General features: G+C 45.3%; 1 protein-coding gene across 2 annotated transcripts in view; it reads left to right on the top strand.

Annotated features, from left to right (window-relative positions):
* NAT8L (N-acetyltransferase 8 like) overlaps positions 1-13735 on the top strand; it is a 47456-nt gene extending 33721 nt beyond the window's left edge. For both annotated transcript variants that reach the window (XM_045017576.1, XM_045017575.1), the window contains one exon: positions 10657-13735. In XM_045017576.1, coding sequence (XP_044873511.1) covers positions 10657-11024 — 368 coding nt within the window. In that variant the 3' untranslated portion in view covers positions 11025-13735. The remainder of the gene's footprint in view (positions 1-10656) is intronic.
* Positions 13736-20848: the final 7113 nt, after the last annotated feature.

Here is a 20848-nt window from a genome sequence, read left to right as displayed (position 1 = left end):
GTTACAGAGACGATCCTAAGTGACTTGCCCAGTGTCACACTGGAAGTCTTGTGGCAGAAGAGGGAACTGAACCCAGATCTCGCAAGTCCTACATGAGCTCCCTCAACCACTGGACCATCCATCCTCCTCCTTGACATATGTCTGTACTGGCATCAACGGATGTGTTTGCAGTTCCAGTAGCTATACCAGAAATAGCTTTAATCTAGCTAGCTTGGGTCCTCCAGCCTGGGCTAGCCATGCAAGTAATTACTCAGGGTTCCAGGCTGGCTTGTACTGCCCGCGCTGAAGCATGTGTTGCCACGGCTTCACTGCTCCAAGATCCAAGGTAGCTAGATTGCAGCTTGAGAAGACCTACTCAGACTAGCTTGAATCACACCTTCTGATTGCACTCTAGACATACCCTTTGTTGTGTAATGGACACCTGGGAATCCCTGCTGTTTTTCAAGGCACTAACCATATGATGACCCCAGAATGGTCACTATATCAGGGAAACAGTGAAGAGAAGAAAGCAATGGTATTTATAGAGGCAAGGTGGTTAAAGAACACAGTTATAGATGTTTGTAAAGAAGGGCTCGTGTAAGGAGATTTTCATGCAATAACTGGGCAAGGTCAGGAATTTTGAGGGTATTTTAAGATGGGTGGAAGTGGTGGATGATGGAAAGGAACTAAGCCTGTGGATGTTTGTTTCTGTAGTTGTGTTGGTCCCAGCATATTAGAGAGACAAGGTGGGTGAGTTAGTATGTTTTAAAGGACCAACTTCTGTTGTCCCTTTCACCAACAGAAGTGGATCCAGTAAAAGATCACCTCTCACCCACCTTGTCTCTCTAAGTCTATGAAGGTAGATGAGGGTGAAGTTGAGGAAAATTTAAAAAGGAACAGGTATCGCAATGGAGGCTCGTCGCTGACAAGATGTTTGTTTATCTCTCCAGTAATGATTATTTTCAAACAGCAAAAGCCAATTTATGCGAGAATAAAATGTGAACTCCTGGTATTAATAGCACCCTATTAATTCTGTTGCCTACTTCTGCCAAGAAAGATCTGTTAGCTATTTTATTTCAGTCCAGACAAAAATATATGAAAAGCAGAAAGGCTGCAGGCCTATGACTCAAACCTGTAATCCCAGAATAGATGGGGGAAGGAGATACACATTCTCCACCCCACGGATGAAAAGAGTCAACAGGGAAAGAATAGGAGGCTTTCCTCCCCTGAATGTCTTTTCCATGTCCTCATTCAGGATGTGTAGAATTGAACTTCTGAGGGCGGTGGTTCTTTTTAGTGGCAGGGCTTCTAGAACTAATTCAGGAAGACGGAAGGACTAGTCACTAGGAAGAATTAGTGATAGGCCTGCGAATCAGCACAGGTTATACTGACCGCTAAGAGAGAGGTTGAAAAGGCAGAGTTTTCCTGTTGTTCTGAAATGTGGTGGTTCACTCTCTGAGCCAGTGTCTTACTTTGCGGGTGGATCTCAGGTCAGCAGTTTACCACCAGTATGCTCCCCTTCAAATAATGCTCAGCAACAGATGTGCATTGGATGGTTCCCAAGAAGGATTCTTCAATCCTGGCACCAGCAAAAATGAAATCTTGTTTGAGGCTGACAGTTTTTCTTGCCTTTAGGTGGGATAAAATACATTTACAGTAGCAACAGTCCACCTAGAAGGGACAGACCTGTTAAGTCATTGGGATAGCTGTGCTGGAAATGGGAACAGAATATGGCTTGTATTGTTTAAGCAGATGTATCCTCGCTGCTTTGTTGGCTGGGAACACAAATTGGGTAATGTGCCACATGCCTTTTTTTTTTTTTAATTTTAAACTCAAGATCATTAAATCCTAATTATAAAGCCTTAGGTTAAAACTAATAGAAAGGAGGCAGTCACATCACCTTCCCTGTCAGAGCCTGGGCCAGCTGCTCAAACAAAGGTCTGAAAGCACTGGACAAAATGCATCCTAATTCAGTCTCTGGAGCCTGGAAGTCATGGTGATGGGCTGGGTGCATCAGCAATGTATTGAGCTTGAAATGTAGAGCTTGAAAACCCCCCTAAAGCCAAAATTTGAAAACTTCTATTTAAAATATGGAATGGATTTAAAACACCTGAAACTAATTATTTGTTAAGTCTTGGAAGTGATTTGCTTGGTAAGCCTTAATGGCCTGCCCCGCTTGCTGGTCGTGCAGGACCATGCAGAAGGCCAGTTTTGATTTAAAAAGAAAAAGTAATGGAAAGCAATTTCTTAACACAGGTTTAAAAATAGATTTTTTTTCCTGTTTAAAATTGTTGCAGTAATTTGCTTTAAAAAAAGAAAAGGCAGGAATCCCAGAGGATACTCAATTTACGTGCCTCTAAATCTTAGAGGCATTTGTGTAGTGGACATGGGCACCATCGCTAATCCTAGTCTCTAACTGTGTAATGGACACCTGTGCCACATGTCATTGTGTTGAGAGTAGAGCTAGTTGGGAATTTTTCAACCAAATATTTTTTTGTTGAAAAATGCTGATTTGTCAAAATTGATATTTAATGGGAATGTGCGCATGTTTCAGTGGAGAATAACTTCTCAGGTCTAGGATGGAATTCCTGAATTTGGCAGAGCAGGGCCTTGAACCAGGGTTTCCTACATCTCTGGTGACTTCCCAAAGGGCTGTTGGCTAATCTGAACACTCTTTTTGCATCCCACCCATCTCTTGATCTGAAATAGGAAATTTAAAAAAAAATATCTGAACACTTTAGCAGGATGGAAAACCATTTCCTGCCCAGTTTCCATTCTGAGTTCAGGAATGGAAATGGTATAGCTGGAGTAGGGAGAAAGGGGGGTGCGTTGTGTTGCCAGAACAACAAACCACATCTGATCTGGAACTAGCCCTGTAGTCTGATTTGGTGGCACCACTAATTACTGCCATGCTGATGGGTCAGGTTCCAGGGCTGGCAAGGGCCTGAATTGAATGCTGGATAGGCAGCAATCTGAATTGCTGGGGGAGCAGAGAACACCTTATTACTTCCCAGTGAATCATATTTCTCGTGTCACCTCCCAGAATTGACCTGATGTGTTGCCAAGATTCAGGGCAGTCAGCCTGGGGCCTAGTCCCTCACCTCTCCACCTTCTTTTGTGAATTGTCCTTAATTGCTTGATTAGCCTTATTCAAGCTACTGGGTTTGCTCATATGGATAAGGATGTTTTGCAGGATTAGGCCCTAAATGTGGAACTGGATTGGTGGGTGGAGGGGAGATCCTGGAGTCCCTTCCAGTTCTTGTCATCCCTCCAAAGAGCGCTCCCACCCCCACCCCGATCCTGTCCCATCTAATTGAGTCATCTGAATTAACTATTTCATTAGGAGTATTTTAATGGACCACACTTATACAGATGAGTGCATGATGGATGGGCTGATCACAATAACCACAAGACTTGTTGAAAATTTCTGCAGTGCAAAAAGCAGTGTCCTGCTGCAGCCCCACCATTTGTGTACAGAGGGAGTGTGCTTTCCATTTTTCAGCCCATGTAAGTCGCAGAAAATCAGCAGAACGTGCAGCGTTGTCAATATGACAACATCAAAGGAGAATTGTATCTGCTCACAATAAATGTGTGAAGACTGGTCCCCGTGTTTAAAATTTTGTTGTTAGCCTAGAAAGCAACGGTGTAATGACTGTTTTGTTTATAATAGGATCAGAGATGAATGTCATTGGAGCTAATGTCTTCATCTGAATATGCTGACAAGTTCTAAGGGCTGGGCTTAACCCAGACTTGCTTCCTAGATTTAGTTTTGTAACTGATTCAATTGATTTTGTCCAAGGAAGCTGAGTGCAGCATCTGGTTTATCAGTGAAGTCCTGACATTAGCAATCTTTTTCAGATTTGGCTAACTGAGTCATAAGAAGGTTCAGTGACATGGTGCATGTTGTAAAACCACATTAGTGAATTGTGCAGTGCAAAGCAGATTCTGCATGTTTTGGTGGAAACATTTACTTAGGGGGACAATGCTTATGGAAGGGTTAGACCTTGCCCGAGGTCTTCTGTGGGCCTGCTCAGAGCAAGTGTCCACAATCGTGGTTCCAGTAATCCAGCTTAGCCTGCTTCTCTACATTTCTGGCAGTGTGTCGATGTACTGCAACAGGTCGTGTTCTTACCGTAAGAGCAGCATCCAAGGATGATCGTTGTAGACATGCTTTGCTTGCTGTTTCTAGGAAAGCAGTTACTAGGTGAAGAAGGATATTCCCTGCTTGCTTATTATTATTGCATTTCCTTTTTATGATGATTTGCCCTTACACAGCATATTTCATCCACATAGATTTTACCGTTTACTATTCTTAGGGATTATTTCACTCACCATTCATGTGAAGTCACCTGTAGGGTAAAACACAGCGCAGCAGTGCACAAGTTAGAGCAGGAGTGAGAAATAACAATCTTCTTCCAGTGCTTGCTCGTGTCTATTCCATTCTAGGTGTGTGTGCACCCATGTGCACAGTTGGGATGTTTGCCTTAGCGGTATCCATAGGGTCAGCTGTGGCGCCCCTTGAGTGCCACACTCATGCACTGGTATATTAAGTGCCGCCGACCCTACACCCTCCTAGTTCCTTCTTACCGCCTCTGAGGGTAGGTCTGAGCACCTTGTCTTGCATCACGAGAACGTTAACAGTTCTTACAGTCCATTGTTCTGTCTCCTTTGGTTTTAGTTATTAGGTACTTAGTTAGATCAGTACGTTAAGTGTTGGAGTAGTAGTTTAAGAGTTACAGTCCCAGCTGGGACTTTGCCTCGGAGCAGGGCATGCCCCATTGCCCAGGCTTTAAGTCATGCTCATTGTGCAGCCAGTCGATGCCCATTAGCTACCCCCACAATCAGGGCCGGCTTTAGGAAGTGTGGGGCCCAATTTGAACAGTTTTGACGGGGCCCCGGCAGGGAAGACCAAAAAACCCCCAAAAACACGTAAAAAAAACCACGTGAGGCTTGTACTCACCGGGCGGTGCTCCGAGTCTTCGGCGGCACTTCGGCAGCGGGTCCTTCACTTGCTCCAGATCTTCGGCGGCACTGAAGGACCCGCCGCTGAAGACCTGAAGCGCCGCTAGGTGAGTAAAAATTTAAAAAGGTGCCTCTAGCCAGGGAAGAGATTCTCACTGGGTGTGGGGCGCTCTTAGGCGCGGGGCCCAATTCGGGGGAATTGGTGGAATTGGTCTAAAGCCAGCCCTGCCCACAATAGCTGTTTGTGGGAGTCCCACAGAAAGGACAAGTGCAGGATCTGCAAAAACTTTTGCCCTCAAACTCAAAAGGAGCAGGATATTCGCTTAAGGGCCCTCCTCATGGAGGCTGTGCTTTGTCTTGCCTCGGAGCCCTCTTGATCAGACTCCACGCCCGGCACTTTGGCATCTGCGCGCAGTGCACCACCGGCACCAGAATCCACTCAGCACCGTTCCCCCTCACTGGTGCCTAAGAAGCGGTCGAAGTCGACGGGCGTACTGGCACCGCAGAAAAAGGGAGCTTTGGGCAAAGACCTGTGTTAGGCCACATGCCCACCCCGGGGCTACTTGGGAGCACTGCTGCGGTCAGACCCCGTAGCCCAGCCAGGGACCCACCTCCAACTCCCGGGACCAGCAGGGGGTCCCGGCTCCTCATTAAGCCATCTGCCCAAAGCAGGCCTGTCTGCCAAAGAGCAAGTAGGCTGGTTGGCACCGTGTACACCAAGCCAGGCGATGGACCTGGCTAAGGCCACAGCATCTATGGGCAAGCCAGTTATGGGACCACCCCCTAAAGCAGCGGAGCATCCCCGGATCTCAGGCGTCGATCCCCATCGCCGCAGCCTAGGACCCTGGCACCGCAGCCTCGGTCCCTGGTCAGAAGACCCAGATCCCTGATGCCAAGATCTCCACCTACAAGGCACGGGACATGTGAGTCATGACGCTGATCCTCGTACACACTGTACCATCAGGCCTCCCACCAGAGATTGCCATGTCACAGATCACCATCGCCTAGGCAGTCGTCCAGGTGTCGACCCCTCCCCCCAGTGCGGGATCATTCTCGGATGCGGCAGTGGTCTTCAGCAACCCGATACTGCTCTTCAGGCAGGAACCGTTCCTCGCCTGATCCTTGCTGGAGTCAGTTGAGGGTCAGACCCAGGCATCTACAGCTTGGCCCTGGAAGGGCAATGGTCCAAGTCTGAAGGACAGTTCAGCCCTTCACCAAAAAAGGCGAATCACCACCGGGCTTCAAGACCGGTGTGGTTCCTGTGGTGGAGGCAGGGGCAGTGGCCCACTCAGTGGCAGTACCGGAACCCGTGGCGTGTACCTTTTTATACCGTTCCCATACTCCCACCATTCCTCCCAGGCCGCATCGGACAAGCTGCCCCTGACACAGCCGTCACCGGAGTCTGAGCAAAGTGCTGAAGCCGATGCAGGGGTGAAACAGCAGGCCCCGATGCCCAAGGAGCCATCCCCAGATGAGCAAGGGGAAGCCGCCCTTCCTCCTGCGGTGCAATTGTCTTTGTCATCTCCAGACGAAGCGGTGGCAGGCCCCTCGCAAACAAGCAACCCCCCCCTCCATGGCTTCAAGAACACCAAGCCCTGCTCAAAGGGTGGCTGCTAACCTAAACTTGGAGGTCAAAGAGCTTGGAGGAGTCCAACCTTTTTAATGTCATACCCTCCTACACCCTGGCCTGGGTTACGTTACCCGTCCGCCCAGGGGTCCTAAAAATTGCTAGGTCTGTGTGGCAAACCCTCTCTTCAATTCTGCCTACTTCCACGAAGGCAGAAAAGAAGTACTATGTCCTAGTAAAGGGATTTGAGTACCTGTACACCCACCCTCCAGCGGGGTCCGTGGTCCTGTCTGCCATCAACGAAAGGTACAGGCAGGGACAGGTGAGTGGCACACCGAAAAATAAAGATGCCAAGAGGCTGGACTTGTTTGGCAGGAAAATTTATTCAACAGCCATCCTGCAACCTGTTGGACTCCATCAGAAAGTTCAAGGAGGGCCTCCCAGAGGACCGAGTCCAGGAGTTTGCCGCCTTGGTGGAAGAGGGCAAAGCAGTGGCAAGGGGTGCCCTCCAGATGGTCTAAACACTATGGACTCAGCGGCCAGGATAATCGCCTTTGCGGTGGTCATGACGTGCAGCTCCTGGTTACAGTCCTCTGGGTTGTCCCAGGAGATGCAGACTATCCTTTAGGACCTCTCGTTAGAGGGAGCAGGGCTCTTTTTGGAGCTGACTGATGCACGGCACCATGGCCTTAAAGACTCCCATGCCACCCTCTGTTCCTCAGGCCTACACACCCCTCAGCAGGCTGCAAAGCCATTCTGACCCGCTCCACCTCCGACAAGGTCATGAGGTCTATCTCGGTCCAGCTCCTACAGAAAGAAGGACAGAGACAAAGGATTTAAACATCGTCACCCTTTGTCTTCCTGTTCCTCTGCCCAGCCTGGTTCTTCCAGAGGCCAAGGAAGCCAGAGGCAGGCATTTTGAGGATGCGCCCAAGGATGGCACCCCAGTCACTTCCCAGGATCCACCTCCCTGCTCTTTCCTCAACTGCCTGTGCCCCTTCCGATTGGCCTGGTCGCAGCTGACCTCAGACCGTTGGGTGCTCAACATAATATCTTCGGGCTACACCCTGCAGTTCATGGTTGACCCTCCCTCCAACCCCCACTTCCCTGTCCCTTTTCAGGGACCCTTCTCATGAGCAGCTATTCATTCAAGCGGTCGAGAATCTCTTACACCTGGGGTGGTAGAGGAGGTCGCTCCAGACTTGAAAGGGAAAGGGCTCTACTCCCACTATTTCCTTATCCCCAAAGCAAAAGGGGTCTCAGGCCCATTCTGGACCTGTGCCACCTCAGCAAGTCTCTCAAGAAGTTGAAGTTTGGCATGGTCTCTCTGGCCTCCATTATTCTCTCCCTAGATCCGGGAGACTGGTACACTGCCCTCAAGTTAAAGGACGCATATTTCCATTTTCCTGGAGCACGTGCAGACGTGGCTGGCATTGGTCTACATTCCCAACAGACACAGCATGGACTGTGTGGTCAGGGTCCTGGACCATTTACTGTCATCACTCACGTGGTGGCAGAATCCTGCTTCTGAGTTGGAGGGAGTTTCCTTTGCAGCTCCTTCCCCATCGGTGACTCTCATCTCCGATGCCTCGGACCTGGGATGGGGAGCCCACCTGGGCAATCTCAGCACGCAAGGTCGTTGGTCAAGTCACGATCACTCTCTACACATCAACGTCAGGGAGCTCAGAGCGGTTTGTCTGGCCTGCTAAGCCTTCCTACCTCACATAAAAAGCAGGGTGGTCCAGGTCCTGACAGACAATACAGAAGCTATGTTCCATATCAACGAGCAAGGCAGAGCCAAATCGTCTGCCCTTTGCCAAGAAGTCCTCAGGCTCTGGGACTTTTGTATACAACACAACATCCTGCTCATAGCCGCATGTCTCCCCAGGGCCAGGAACGCTTTGGCAGATTGCCTCAGCATGATTTTCTCATGATTTTCAGCATGATTTTCGCCACGAGTGGTCTCTCCATCCAGAAGTGGTCAGCATCATCTTCCAGAGGTGGGAGACTCTCCAGATGGACCTGTCCGCATCCAGGAAGAACAGGAAATGCCACTTTCAGGGGATTGACAGAGGCTCCCTGCTGGATGCTTTTCTGCTCCTGTGGTTGGGAGCTTTGTTTTACGCCTTCCCCCTAGTGCCGTTTAATTCAGAGTCCTCATGAAGATCAAACAGGACAGGGTGGGGTGATCCTCATAGCACCAGCTAGGCCGTGCCAGCGCTGGTTCAGCACGCTGCTGGACCTCTCGGTTGCTGCTCTGTTACAGCTGCCATTCAGGCCATGCCTGCTGTCCCAGAACCATGGCAGTCCTCTGCATCCAAACCTGGCAGCACTGCACCTGACGGCTTGGCTGCTGCGTGGTTAAATGCGGAGGAGCGGGAGTGCTCGGCTGGTGCCCAGCAGGACCTGTTGGGCAGCAGAAAGCCCTCCACCAGGGCGACCTACCTGGCTAAATGGAAGCGGTTTGCTTGTTGGACCTCAGATAAAGGCATTCAGCCTGAGCAAGCCTCACTGCAGTTAACCCTGGACTACCTTCTACATCTCAAGCTCCAAGGCCTATCTCTTTCATCTGTCATGGTTCACTTGGCTGCCATCTCAGCCTTACATCCGCTGCTTGAGGGTAGGTCGGTTTTCGCTCAGGATATGACTGCCAGGTTCCTCAAAGGGCCTTGAGTTCCATTACCCGCATGTCAGGGGCCATGTTCCTCCATGGGACCTGAATCTTGTGCTGTCACAACTCACGGGACCCCCCCACCCCTTTGAACCTCTGACTTCCTTCTTTCTCCTTCTCCTTTCCTGGAAGGTCGCGTTCCTGGTTGCAATAACATGCATCTGCCAGGTCTCTGAGATTAGGGTGCTCACCTCAGAACCGCCCTATATGGTCTTTTACAAAGACAAGGTACAGCTATGGCCGCACCCAGCTTTCCTGCCTAAGGTGGTCTCAGTTTCATATGGGCCAGGACATTTACTTAACCTGTCTTTTTTCCAAAGCCACATAAGTCGTAGGCAGTTGACAATGCCATGGAAATTTTAAGTAGACAGACTGCAAGTACTCAATGGGAATTCTGACCTCTGCTTAGGATCAACATCCCATGTTCTAGGAGGGAAGCACTGTAGGACACTAAATGACATGACTGGTTTTACGTTTCACCTGAAAGGCAACAATATCCCCAGTAACTCCTGAACACTGTGACGGGCTCTGGTTCATTATTGACTCAGCGGGGAAGAATGCTGCCTACTAAATCATTAACATAACTTCCTCCAGCTACTGGGGTTTTCTTGTTGAGCTCTTGTCCAAGGACTCCGTGCACCCAGCCCTGCTTGGCTTTGAGACCACAGCTGAAGGCGGCTGGCTGCACGGCTACTCGGTTTATCCTAATTTATACTGTACACAAGTTATTCACATGTCCCATGGAAATAGTCCTTTGACAATGCTGGTTACATCAAATAAGGAATTTTTCAGTAAAACCTACAATAAAGAAACTAATTTTGCAGCTGTTTTTGACACAGAGCACCCTCTAACTAAGGCCGTTCCAAGAAACCGAAGATATGTAATGTTGACGTGTTAGGGAGAGTTAATAAATTCCCTTTGTGTGCTTTACTGGAATAAGTGCAACACCCTTGTACCAGATAACTTTCTAATAGGGCAGGGTGGCATATGGGATGGTTCCATTTCACCATTTCCATATGATTTAGGAAAAGTGAGCCCCTGAGTTTGACACATTTTTAGGCTTTCACCTGAGAATTAAATCTTGGAGCAGGTTGAGAACAAATTCCCCTGGTCACTTTACACTGGTGTATTGTCTAATGTCCTTTACAATTTTGGTCTCAAACAGGAAGTCTGATATTTCAAATTGGCGGAGATATTTTTTTACACATCTCCCTCTTGGGCAATAACAATCTCTTACCAGTCTTAAGAAAGCAATTTTGGGCCAGATGCACAGAGGTATTTAAGCACCTAAATAGGCAGATAGGTGCCCAGTAGAATTTTCAGTAGCACTTAAGTAGGTTGGGTGCCCAACTCCCATTGATTTCAGTACTTTTATAATCTGGGTCTGTGGGCCTAAAGTGATGTATTAAGCCCAGGTAGGCTTATGCAGAAGGGCAGTTGCATTCTTCAGCTTCAGATTCTGCTTTGTCTTCTGTAGGCTCCTGCTTCTGGGTAGCTGTGTTGGACGGAAACGTGGTGGGAATCGTGGCTGCAAGAGGCAACGAGGAAGACAACACCGTGGAGCTGCGCCGCATGTCCGTAGATTCCAACTTCCGGGGTAAAGGGATTGCCAAGGCCCTGGGCCGCAAAGTGCTGGAGTTTGCCATGCTCAACAACTATTCCTCCATTATACTGGGAACCACGGCTGTCAAGGTGGCAGCCCACAAGCTGTATGAATCCTTAGGGTTCAAACATGTGGGCATCATTGAACACTACACCCTCCCTGGGATGACGCATTCCATACTAGAGAGAATGTTTTTCCAGCTTCGCTACCACCGCTACCGCCTGCAGCTGCGCGAAGAATAGAAACAAAAGCAAAAAAAAGTTTTTCTCCTATCCCCCCAAAATTGCCCTTTTTTTTCATTATTTTTGTTTTCAGTTGTGTTTGTTTCGTTCCCTCATTTCATTTTTAATTTGCTTTGTACAGCTTGATTGTACAAAATAAGGATCCTTCCTCGCATGCTGTAGGTGGTGGTGCTGCTGAGGCTGGAAGTACTGCTCTCCTAATGCATACAGTGTTAATGACCTGGCAGGTCAGAGTGGACCCTACAGCCTGTTGTTCCAATCTTACCCAGGTACCTACATAAAGCACAGAAACTTACAAACATAATAGTACCACTGGTCTGGTGTACATAGTATTTTTTTTGTCAAATGTAAGATAATGTAGTGATGACATTCATAATACAGTAAGTGCAGAAATATTACTTGAATGCATTTCTCAGTATTTCATGCACCAGTAACTAGAATATGCATTCATCTTACTATAAATTACTGGTTAATAGTTTTCAAAGAAAATGTGAAAAAAAACGCTTGCTACAATGCATGAAGAGGAAGTGTGTGCACGCACTCAAACACACAGCACTGCCATCCAGGCACTGGTGTTGCACTTTTTTTGGATGTGCCTCATTCTGCCAAATATCTGAAAGAACCTTGGTGCATCCAGTAACCATGACTTTTTCCTCCATTCTCATTTTCCTTCCTAAGCCAGCAAACAGACTTGAACCATTTGAACTCTGAGCCCCATTGTAACATATTGTAAAGTAAGATCAAACTTAAATATCTCCTGTGCTGTTCTATATCCATGCATAACCTGCAGTCCTGGGCCAGACTTCCGCATGTGCATTGGAGTTTCTCTTTGCTGCCTTCTGGGTTTGTTTGTTTTTTGTTTGTTTGGGGTTTTTGTTTTTTTTTTTAATTTTTTTTTTAATTTTATATTTGTTTTGGCTTTTGCTGAATGGTGTCATTGAAGCATAATGGAGGCTGCAGTTTCTATGGCAACACATTTGCACATTAATGTGAGCAACAAATCTAAACACTTCAGACAAGCAATGTGTGACAGATAATTGCATTTTGGGAGTGTAGGGGGGGAAGCATACATATTATCTTAACCAGCTGCTGTTTAATAATTGTAGGTGGCCTCACTGCAGCCTTCCATAAAAGGTAACTAACTGCTTTAATGTCAGATTTGTGAATTGTACAATGCAAAAAGCAATGCAAAGCAGATTCGGCATGTGTCTGTACCTAATATGTATGTACAGTGCCTGCCAACAAAAGAATAACCAAGACTACAGCTTCTTCTAGCCTGAAATACCAATTTTATAACTTATTTAAACAAATAACAACTTTGCATGAATTATGTCGGGGAAAAATCAGTAGGTTTTAATTTTTTATAATGTGGTATCAGAAATATTAAAAACATTTCTGGTTGCACTTAATTTTGGGTGGGTGGTGGGATCCAGCTATCTTATTACATTTAAAGGGAAACCCCCTTTAACTTAAGTTCCTGAAAAACAAAGTTACTATTCTATGAAGTATTGTGTGTGAGGTGGGGGAAAGAAAATCATGATAAAATTGATAAGGGACTGAACGTATGTTCCTAACACTTATAACTATAGTAGAGGCAACTAAGTAGGAGAGTTTCAGAGAGGAGGGAACACATTTATCCTTGTCAAATCAAATAGTGGAGACAAGTAAGAAGGGTACTAGAAAGAATGAAAGGAAGACCAGACAGAAGGCTTAACTAGTAAGAAGTGGGACAGAGAACACACGTGAATTATATTATGAAGTGGAAATTGAAACACTAGCCTTTCACTTGCAGTCCAAGGTCTTCGTCTTTCCTGCACTGAGATTCATCAATGTAAAGGTCCAGAGTTCATTAGTTCTTAACTGGCTGGTAGCCCATGGTACTGGCCTGTTAGACAGGAGGGCCAAACTCAGGAGTGTCCATGCAATTCCTGCTTACCAAGGGCGGGAGCATCTCCGTGGGTGCTTCTTTCAATAGGGAGGAAGCCTGCACATGCTTAGCAAGTGTTAAGGAGAAAGGCAGCTTTCACAGTAGAGAAACTGGAGCCTAATGAGAGGGCGTGAGGTTAGTCTCCTGAGCCCAGCGCTTTCATTCATTGTCTGCTCTTGCTTCTAGCTGGCAGGGATGGAGAAGAGATTCCAGCTTCCATACGCAATACCAGATCCAGGAGTGAGCAGGGTGAGGGGTACCAGGGAGTAAGTGTAGGCACATCCAAGTCAGAAGATTTTGTGCTATTACTCTGTTAAGCAATTCACACTCTCAGCCCTGGCTTTCTGCCTGCCTCAATCTATACCATACATAAAATGGCAGTGCCCTAAGGTATATTGTCCCAGTAATAAAGGGAGAAAGTAGATAATGGAGGGCACTATTTCAAGAGAGCTTAATTAACACAATTTCTTTGCGGGCTACTATCTATTTTTTAAAAGTCTTTCTATGCTGTACATTTCTCCTGAAGTGGAGGGTAGGGGTTTTTGTATAGTGTACAGAAATTGGCATAATATTTTCTTGCTGCTTTCAGTGATTTATTAACTTGAGTAAAAATAGACCATTATAAAGTGTTAGCAAAAGTGAAAGGAAAAAAAAGTTTGTGCCTTTTTTTAGTTTATTTTTTTTTCTGTTGCTGTAGAATCACTGCACTAAAACCTTTCCAAACAATGAAAATAACTAGTCTCTTAACGAAGGGGAAAATGCATAAATTTAACTGTTTTTTTTTATTGGGGTGTCTAATTAAAAGAATGTTCTTGGTTTTGACACCTGTGCCTTTGTAATATGCCTCATTCATATCTATGTGATAAGCCAAAACTGGTTCAAATACCCTAATCTCCCACAGAGACAGAAACACAGTTAAGTCACCAACTTTCTTTAAAAAAAAAAAGAAAAGAAAAAACAAGGTTAAAATGTAACATTATTATTATTATTGTATCTCTGACCGTAACACCTTTGATTTGCATAAGCGAGATACGCTTTTAAAATATGCAACTTGGAAGGTGCTATGGGAACTCTGTACTTCTAAACATGTGGGCAGGGCACCAAAGTTGTAATGACAGGAATCAAGATGCTGCCTCTCAGAGATGTATTATTGTGCAAATTTATTTCTCTTAATTGCCTGTGTGCCCCTGCTTTGTCAGAAATGCATTTTGGAATATTTAGTTTGGTGGGAACGCGGAGCCATTGTTGTCTGTCCTGTTCGCTAGCTTTATCTCCAGACGGAAGTCGTTCTTGCTGAATGTCTTGCTATTGTTTTGCCAAACCATGACACCAGAGTGATTGGTAGAACTCTTACTAATCTAAGCCCTGTCTGTGCTGGCATTCGCTGGGAACTCTCCAGCTGCTACAGGAGCTCCACCTCTGGTAGCAGGAGTGAGAGTGCTAGTGTAGACGAGGCTCAGGTATCTTTATTGCTGCTTGCTAGATCTCCTCCTTTTGAGTACGGTTAGACAACTCAGAGGTTAAAAACACCGGATCCGCCAGTGCAGTCTTAATTGTTGTGCCTGCATTTTTGGGGAAACTTTCCCCAAGCATGTTAATCTGGACCCAGCCTTGGAGCCAGATAATCCCCTCTATTTCCTGTAGAATCTCTGTGGACTTCAGGCTACAGACTACTAATGCTTATCCCCTCCCATCAGAGGGTCCAGTTTGGGCCACAAGGCCCACTCCTGCAGTTCCTACTCAGACAGGTCTCCCAGTCTGCAAAGAGACAGCAAGATCAAAGACTTGTTTTTGTTTTTATCCACCCAGAGTCTCAGATAGTTGCATCCTTTTTTCCTCATTGCAAGAACCCCAGAGCACATGTGATGTGACACGTCTCACCGCAAAAACTCCCAGCTTTGCATTACGTATTAAAATGAAGCTTGCTCTGAACCTACTGCTGCTGGAAGCCATGTTGCTGGACGGACATATGTGACAATACCAGTCCTCCTTAATTCTGCTTGAACATTTCTTCAAGTGATGGTCCCTATTGTATTCCACTGTGGGTTATGAATGTGCACCATGCGTCCAGAGCTGGAGAATTTGAAAGTAGTGTCCATTGGTCTGCACATGCACCCTGGCTGACCACCTGCCTCCAACCGAGGGGATAAATGGCAGGGCAGACCAGCCGCCTCTCCGTCACCTCATCGTCCGGATCAGAACCTCTCTGTCTGTAGCTTCAGCGTTGGCCCTTAAAATAGGATTTCGTGTTGTAAACAGTTCTAGCATTTTGTACAGATTTCCCCCAAGGTTCTTGCAGAGTTTCACTTGAACTAGTCGATCCACTTACTTACCTGTGTTTTTCCCTAAACGGCACGCTTCCTCAGAGGAAGAGAGACTCCATGCCCTTGATGTGCAGTGAGCCTTGGCCTTTTACCTACACAGAACAAAACCAGTCAGGAAATCCCCAGGACTATTTGTCGCTCTAATGGAAAGAATCAGGGGACAAGTGTTCTGCACCAGGGGGTTTCCAAATGGATCTCCGACTACATCCTATTCTGCTATCCACTATCAAACCGTCCCCCCCCCCACCCCATGGTTGTAAGCTCGTTCCACAAGAGCACAAGCAGCGACTATATCAGCGCTTCAGGAAATGCGCCACCTTGATAGGGGTAAAGCAGCCATGTGGAGCTCCATTCACACCTTTACTGGACATTATGCCCTAGTCCAGGGCTCCTCTGCTGATGCCTCCTTTGGAATGTCTGTCCTTCGCTCAGTCCTAGTGTCTGCCTCCTTGCACCCTCCTTCTGCTGAGACACTGCTTGTTAATCACCCACAGCGGAATACAAGAGGGACCTTCACTTGAAGAAGAGGAGGAGGAGGTTACTTACCTGAAACTGGAGGTTCTTTGAGATGTGTGGTCCCTATCTGTATTCCACTTCCCGCCCTCCTTCCCCTCTGCTTCAGATCTTCCCTGATGTGTGGTGAAGAAGGAACTAGAGAGCTGATTGGTCTGTCCTGCCCTTTATTCCCTTGGTCAGAGGCATGAGGTGAGCCAGGGCGTGTGCGCTGACCAACAGCCACTACTTTCAGATTCTCCAGCTCCGGACACACGGTGCGTGTGCATAACCCGCAGTGGAATACAGATCTCGAACCTCCAGTTACAGGTAAGTAACCTCCTCTTACTGGCTGTTGTTATTTAACACTGGTATACAGCGGTAAGTGTGTAAGGGGCTGTACAAAGAGATTAAAGACACGGTCCCTGCCCTGAGAAACTCTCAATCTAAGTCTGCAGTTGAAAGAACCTTTAGAGGATCTTACCAGAGGGTTAATTCTAACACTGTAGAGAGTTAATTTCTGTACTAAATGAGAGACTATATTAAATATGAATTTTAACAATGTTTAGACACTTGTTACTGTTCCCTATCTATGAACAGGCTCTCAGTGGGAGAAAAGGGGCTGCCATTTTAGTATTTCCATGCAAGCCCTCCAGACTGATGCACAGTGAGGTGGAACAATCACAGATTGTGTGTGTGTGTCTCTGTCTCTCTCTCTCATCATAAGGGTTGGAGTTTATATATTTATTTATTTATTTAGTAAACTTAACAGCAGGTAAAACCACCTCAAATTCAGCTGGAGAGTGTTTTTAAGAAGTAATAGAACATAGTATTTGACAACAGCTGTGCCACTGCCTGCTTTTCCCATGTATGCAAATAGATTATCCCTGCTCTCTGCCCCATTCTGCACTGTCAGCATCACGGTTGCAGCTTTCTAGTTAGAATCCTGACACTAAAATAAAAACTGTTTTGGTGATTCGTTTGGCTGCAGAATGTAGATTTACTGCCCGCAGCCTTGATCCTGCTGTTAGCTCCATGTGTGTGGATTCCTGCAGGAGGCCCGACTGGGGTCAGGGCCAGATCCTCTTGGCCAAACCCTCCTTGCAAGATCAGGGCCTAATATTTGTATAGTCCCTCTTAAAAATTGTAAATCACTAAAGGGAAAAATAAACATTTGAGTCACATGTGGCTAATATTAACCTCATTAGCGCTTGAGCCCTCCTTGGGAGACACCTGAGCAGTTCTCGCTACAACAATAGTAGTTGTGTGTGCATGCTAAACCGGGGGGCAGAACCGGCCCCTTGGTGCCTGCTCTGAGCAGTGCCACCTATAAACCATGTGTCGCATTGACAGCTAACCCCGAGCTACAGGAATCTAGACCCCTGACGAGGCTCCGTTCCATTCAGAGATACTAAGTGGTTAAAGCAGTATGGAAAGTGGGTTCTAATCTTCTCCAGGCCTCCTCAACTGATATTGTCACAAAGTCATGCCATTTCCCCTCCAGTGAAATGGTCAGCACCTGCAGGAGGTGTAGAAATAGCTGCTTTAATCTCTGCTTTGACAGGCGCTTCACAGTGCTTCTTGCCCTGGGAGCTTTCAGAATTCTGCACTGATGACACGGGGCTTTCCCCTACGTTGCTACTGCTACAGGGTATGTACAAGATTATTTTTCAGTACCACTTTAATGCTTCCTAGGTTCCCCTCTCCATGATTGTATTGCAGTCTATTCGCACACAGGACTGTGGGCTCCAGATACTGTTTTTATGCACAGAGTCCTACACGTGTCAGTAGAATAACAATTTCTCCTTCCTAGTGCATCCGTGGAACAAAATTATTGGGTATAAGTAGCGGGAATGAAACTTAATTCCAAGAACTGTGTTTGTGATTAATTTGTAGAATTGCCTAAGTTTTGATTTGAAAATTGCCAGCTAGCAAATATCCACATCAGTTCATTACCTTGCCTGTATGATTTTAAAATGAGTATTTGTGTAACAGCCTGGCATTTAATGTAGTTAAATCTTGTCAAGGGTTGAACAGTTTTTGATTAGTTGATTGTACAGTTGCAGGCTGAAGCTTGGTTTTTAAAAGTGCTTATCTGAAATGAAAACAAGAATTTAACTAAAATGTAAAATACTATAACAATGTTCTATGCATATGTGATCTTGAAATGTAACAGCACCAAATTATTTATTTGAATGGCCACTGAAACTCGGTGTGAAAGTAGAGTGTGAGTTACACTGTGTAAAGCAGTGTCAGAGTTTGCATCACAACAAAAGAAGTACACTTAAATCCAAACGCAGAGTACAACACAGTTTATCAATGTAAAAATTAGTGCAACTTCCTTTTAAAGGATCAAGTGCCATGAGTAACGTATTAACGTCCCGAGGCCCAATCCTGGAGACCTTACTCACGTCAGTGATAGAGCATGAACCGGGAAGATGACTGGAAGTCAGGAAACCTGGGCTGTGTTCTCGCCTCTACCAGTGACCTCCTGGGTGACCTGAGGCAGGTCACTTCACCTCACCTCTGTGAATCATTTTGAGAACAATGATAGTTTCTTTCATTTGCAAAACTCTTTGAGATCCAAGTATTATTATTACTCGCATGTGTAAGAGATGCAGGATTAGGCCTCGGCTGGCTGCTATTCTGAAGTGCACACTTCTAGAGTGCAAATCCATGCAGCGAGGAGCTCTCTCAGGTCCCTGTGACTTCAGTTGGAATGGAGGATGCTCAGCATCTTGCAGGGTCATGCCCTTAGACCCTTGTGCTCCCACTGCAGTGGGTGGCAGAATTCCCACGGATTTCACTGGGAGCAGAATCAGGCCATTGGATTAAAAAAATCTGATCAATGAAAAACAGTTGCTTAGATGTTTACAGAAAGTCGTCACTCTCCTTACTATTGTCCTTTGTAGCATTGAACCATATCAGTTCATGATCTGTATCTCCTGCCTTTTAATTTTTCCAGAGTTTATGGCTGAGATGCTGATGACTGGATAATTAATCCTTTCTGCAAGGTGTTCAGAATTGCTAGACACACATGGGCAAGAGCCAGCTCCTGTTACCTTTGAATTAACAGTTCAATTTTAAATTTGCTCTAAGCCTGCATTTCATTAGAGCCTGGTTTAATTCTATTGCTGTGCACTCTATTTAAAGTCCTAATGAAGGTATTTTAATTCCAAGCCATCTGGAGTCCTGGGGTTGCATACACTATGCCACATAAAGAAAAATTAATGGATGTGAAATTATTAAATCATTTTGAAAATGCAAAAGGATCAGTTTCCTTCTTCGCAAACCATACTCACACCAAACCTTGATCAAGAAATCTCATACCCTTGTGTTTGTAGCCAGAGGTTTTTACCTCTCCTCAGTCAGAGGGATATGTATTTTCCCTCTCTGCCACTAAAAGACTTACCTCAGTTATCTTTCTAAGCATCTTTGGCTGAAATTAAAATAGGCTAGCATGCAATGTAAACAACTGAGAGTGTAGTTAAAAGACAATAATTTAAAACTAAGCTAGAAGTCAACATTTGGAGTGTGCAAATTACTGTTCAATGCTTTCTTTGTTTTACAGCATGGTTAGGTTTTTTTGAAGAGAAAACAATTTAGTGTTAAAGTTTAAATAGTAAAAGGTAGAAGTTAATTAAATCAACAGTGTAACAAGTACATAATGCAGTTGTAAATTTCTTTATAGGTAACATGTTTGAATGTGAAATCAGCAACTGTAAACATAATGAAGAATATATACTAATATTGTTTTCAATTTTCTTTATCCAAAGCTAAGTTTAGACATTTGCCTTGTATGTATATTTTTCTTTTCTTTTCTTTTTTAATAACTGGGTTTCAACAAAAGCATCCGCTGCTTTTTGGTGGTTCTTATGACTGTCCTGGGCTGTTATCTTTAAGCAGTTTGTGTGCTTGCGTTATTTTATTAAGGCTAAAAAAAAAATCTTCTTGAAACTAATGCAGTTAAGATAAAATCACTTCTTTGTAGTGTTAAACAGATTGTGTAGTATGCATTTGCCGAAATGTCCATTCAATGTCAACTGAAAAAAATTGGGGCTAGATGATTAACAGAATTGTTAGTGTCCAAGCGAGTGTTCTCTTAGTAAAAATCATGGGTTATAAGATTTAACACGCTCCTCAATGGAAACTCAGATTCCCCTCAACGGTCTCCTATTCTGCATCTCTTCATACCTCTACAAGACCAATGTGAAATAAGTCTTGTGTTTTCTATGTTCAGCATGGTATGTACTTTGTAACAGGAAGCGGCTGCAAGTCCTTAAAGACATATTCTCCTATGAACATACCGTACTTTAAAACAGCAATAATTACCACTGTAAAGAAAATGAGTGTGTTTGCAAAGATGGGGGCGGGGGCGGGAAGGAGAACGGGAAAGTAGTAAATGAAGACAGTAATGAACACACTGGCAATCAAGTGCTGCTATTGTAACTAGGGAGCAGAATTAAGTACTATAATGGGCCATTGGTCTTTGAGACTTGAACTTGTTGATACACAATCACCCAGCTTGAAGACCATAGAAACACCCCAAGTCTTTATACAATGCAGTATCTTCTTGGTAGAATCTTAAAAGTAAGTTAGAGTAGTCCACCATGCCTAGCCGGAGAGGGTTGGCCTTTCAGCAGATAGACGAGAGCGTTGTTAAAAGAGCAGCATCTCTTCTGCAGTCTCCTAATCCAGTGTTACGCTACAACTCTGACTCAACAATAGCAGAAGATAGACTAAAGGAATGTACTTTTCTGTGGCAGCACACAGTGACGATAATCAGTACTCTTGGTAAATGTTCGCATACTGTCCACCTGTATCAGTACAAACCAGTTACTACAGCATGCGTCAAGAAATGTTTTATATATGCAAATTACTCCTCAGTATATCTTTAGGCATTTGAGTCCCAGCCTATAAACTGCTACTCGACGTAGTGATCTCTCTACTCAATCTTCCATTAGCAGAGTACTGAAACATTATATCCACTCAGCTCTGAAATGAAGGCAGTGTGTCTTTAAGAAGAACCAAGTGCGATATTGGAAATGAATGACTTGTAGGTACTTAAGTTCTGTTTCTGA

This window comes from Mauremys mutica, chromosome 5 (genome assembly GCF_020497125.1).
Source record: "Mauremys mutica isolate MM-2020 ecotype Southern chromosome 5, ASM2049712v1, whole genome shotgun sequence".
Taxonomy (NCBI): domain Eukaryota; kingdom Metazoa; phylum Chordata; order Testudines; family Geoemydidae; genus Mauremys; species Mauremys mutica.
This window is presented reverse-complemented; position numbering and strand designations above follow the sequence as displayed.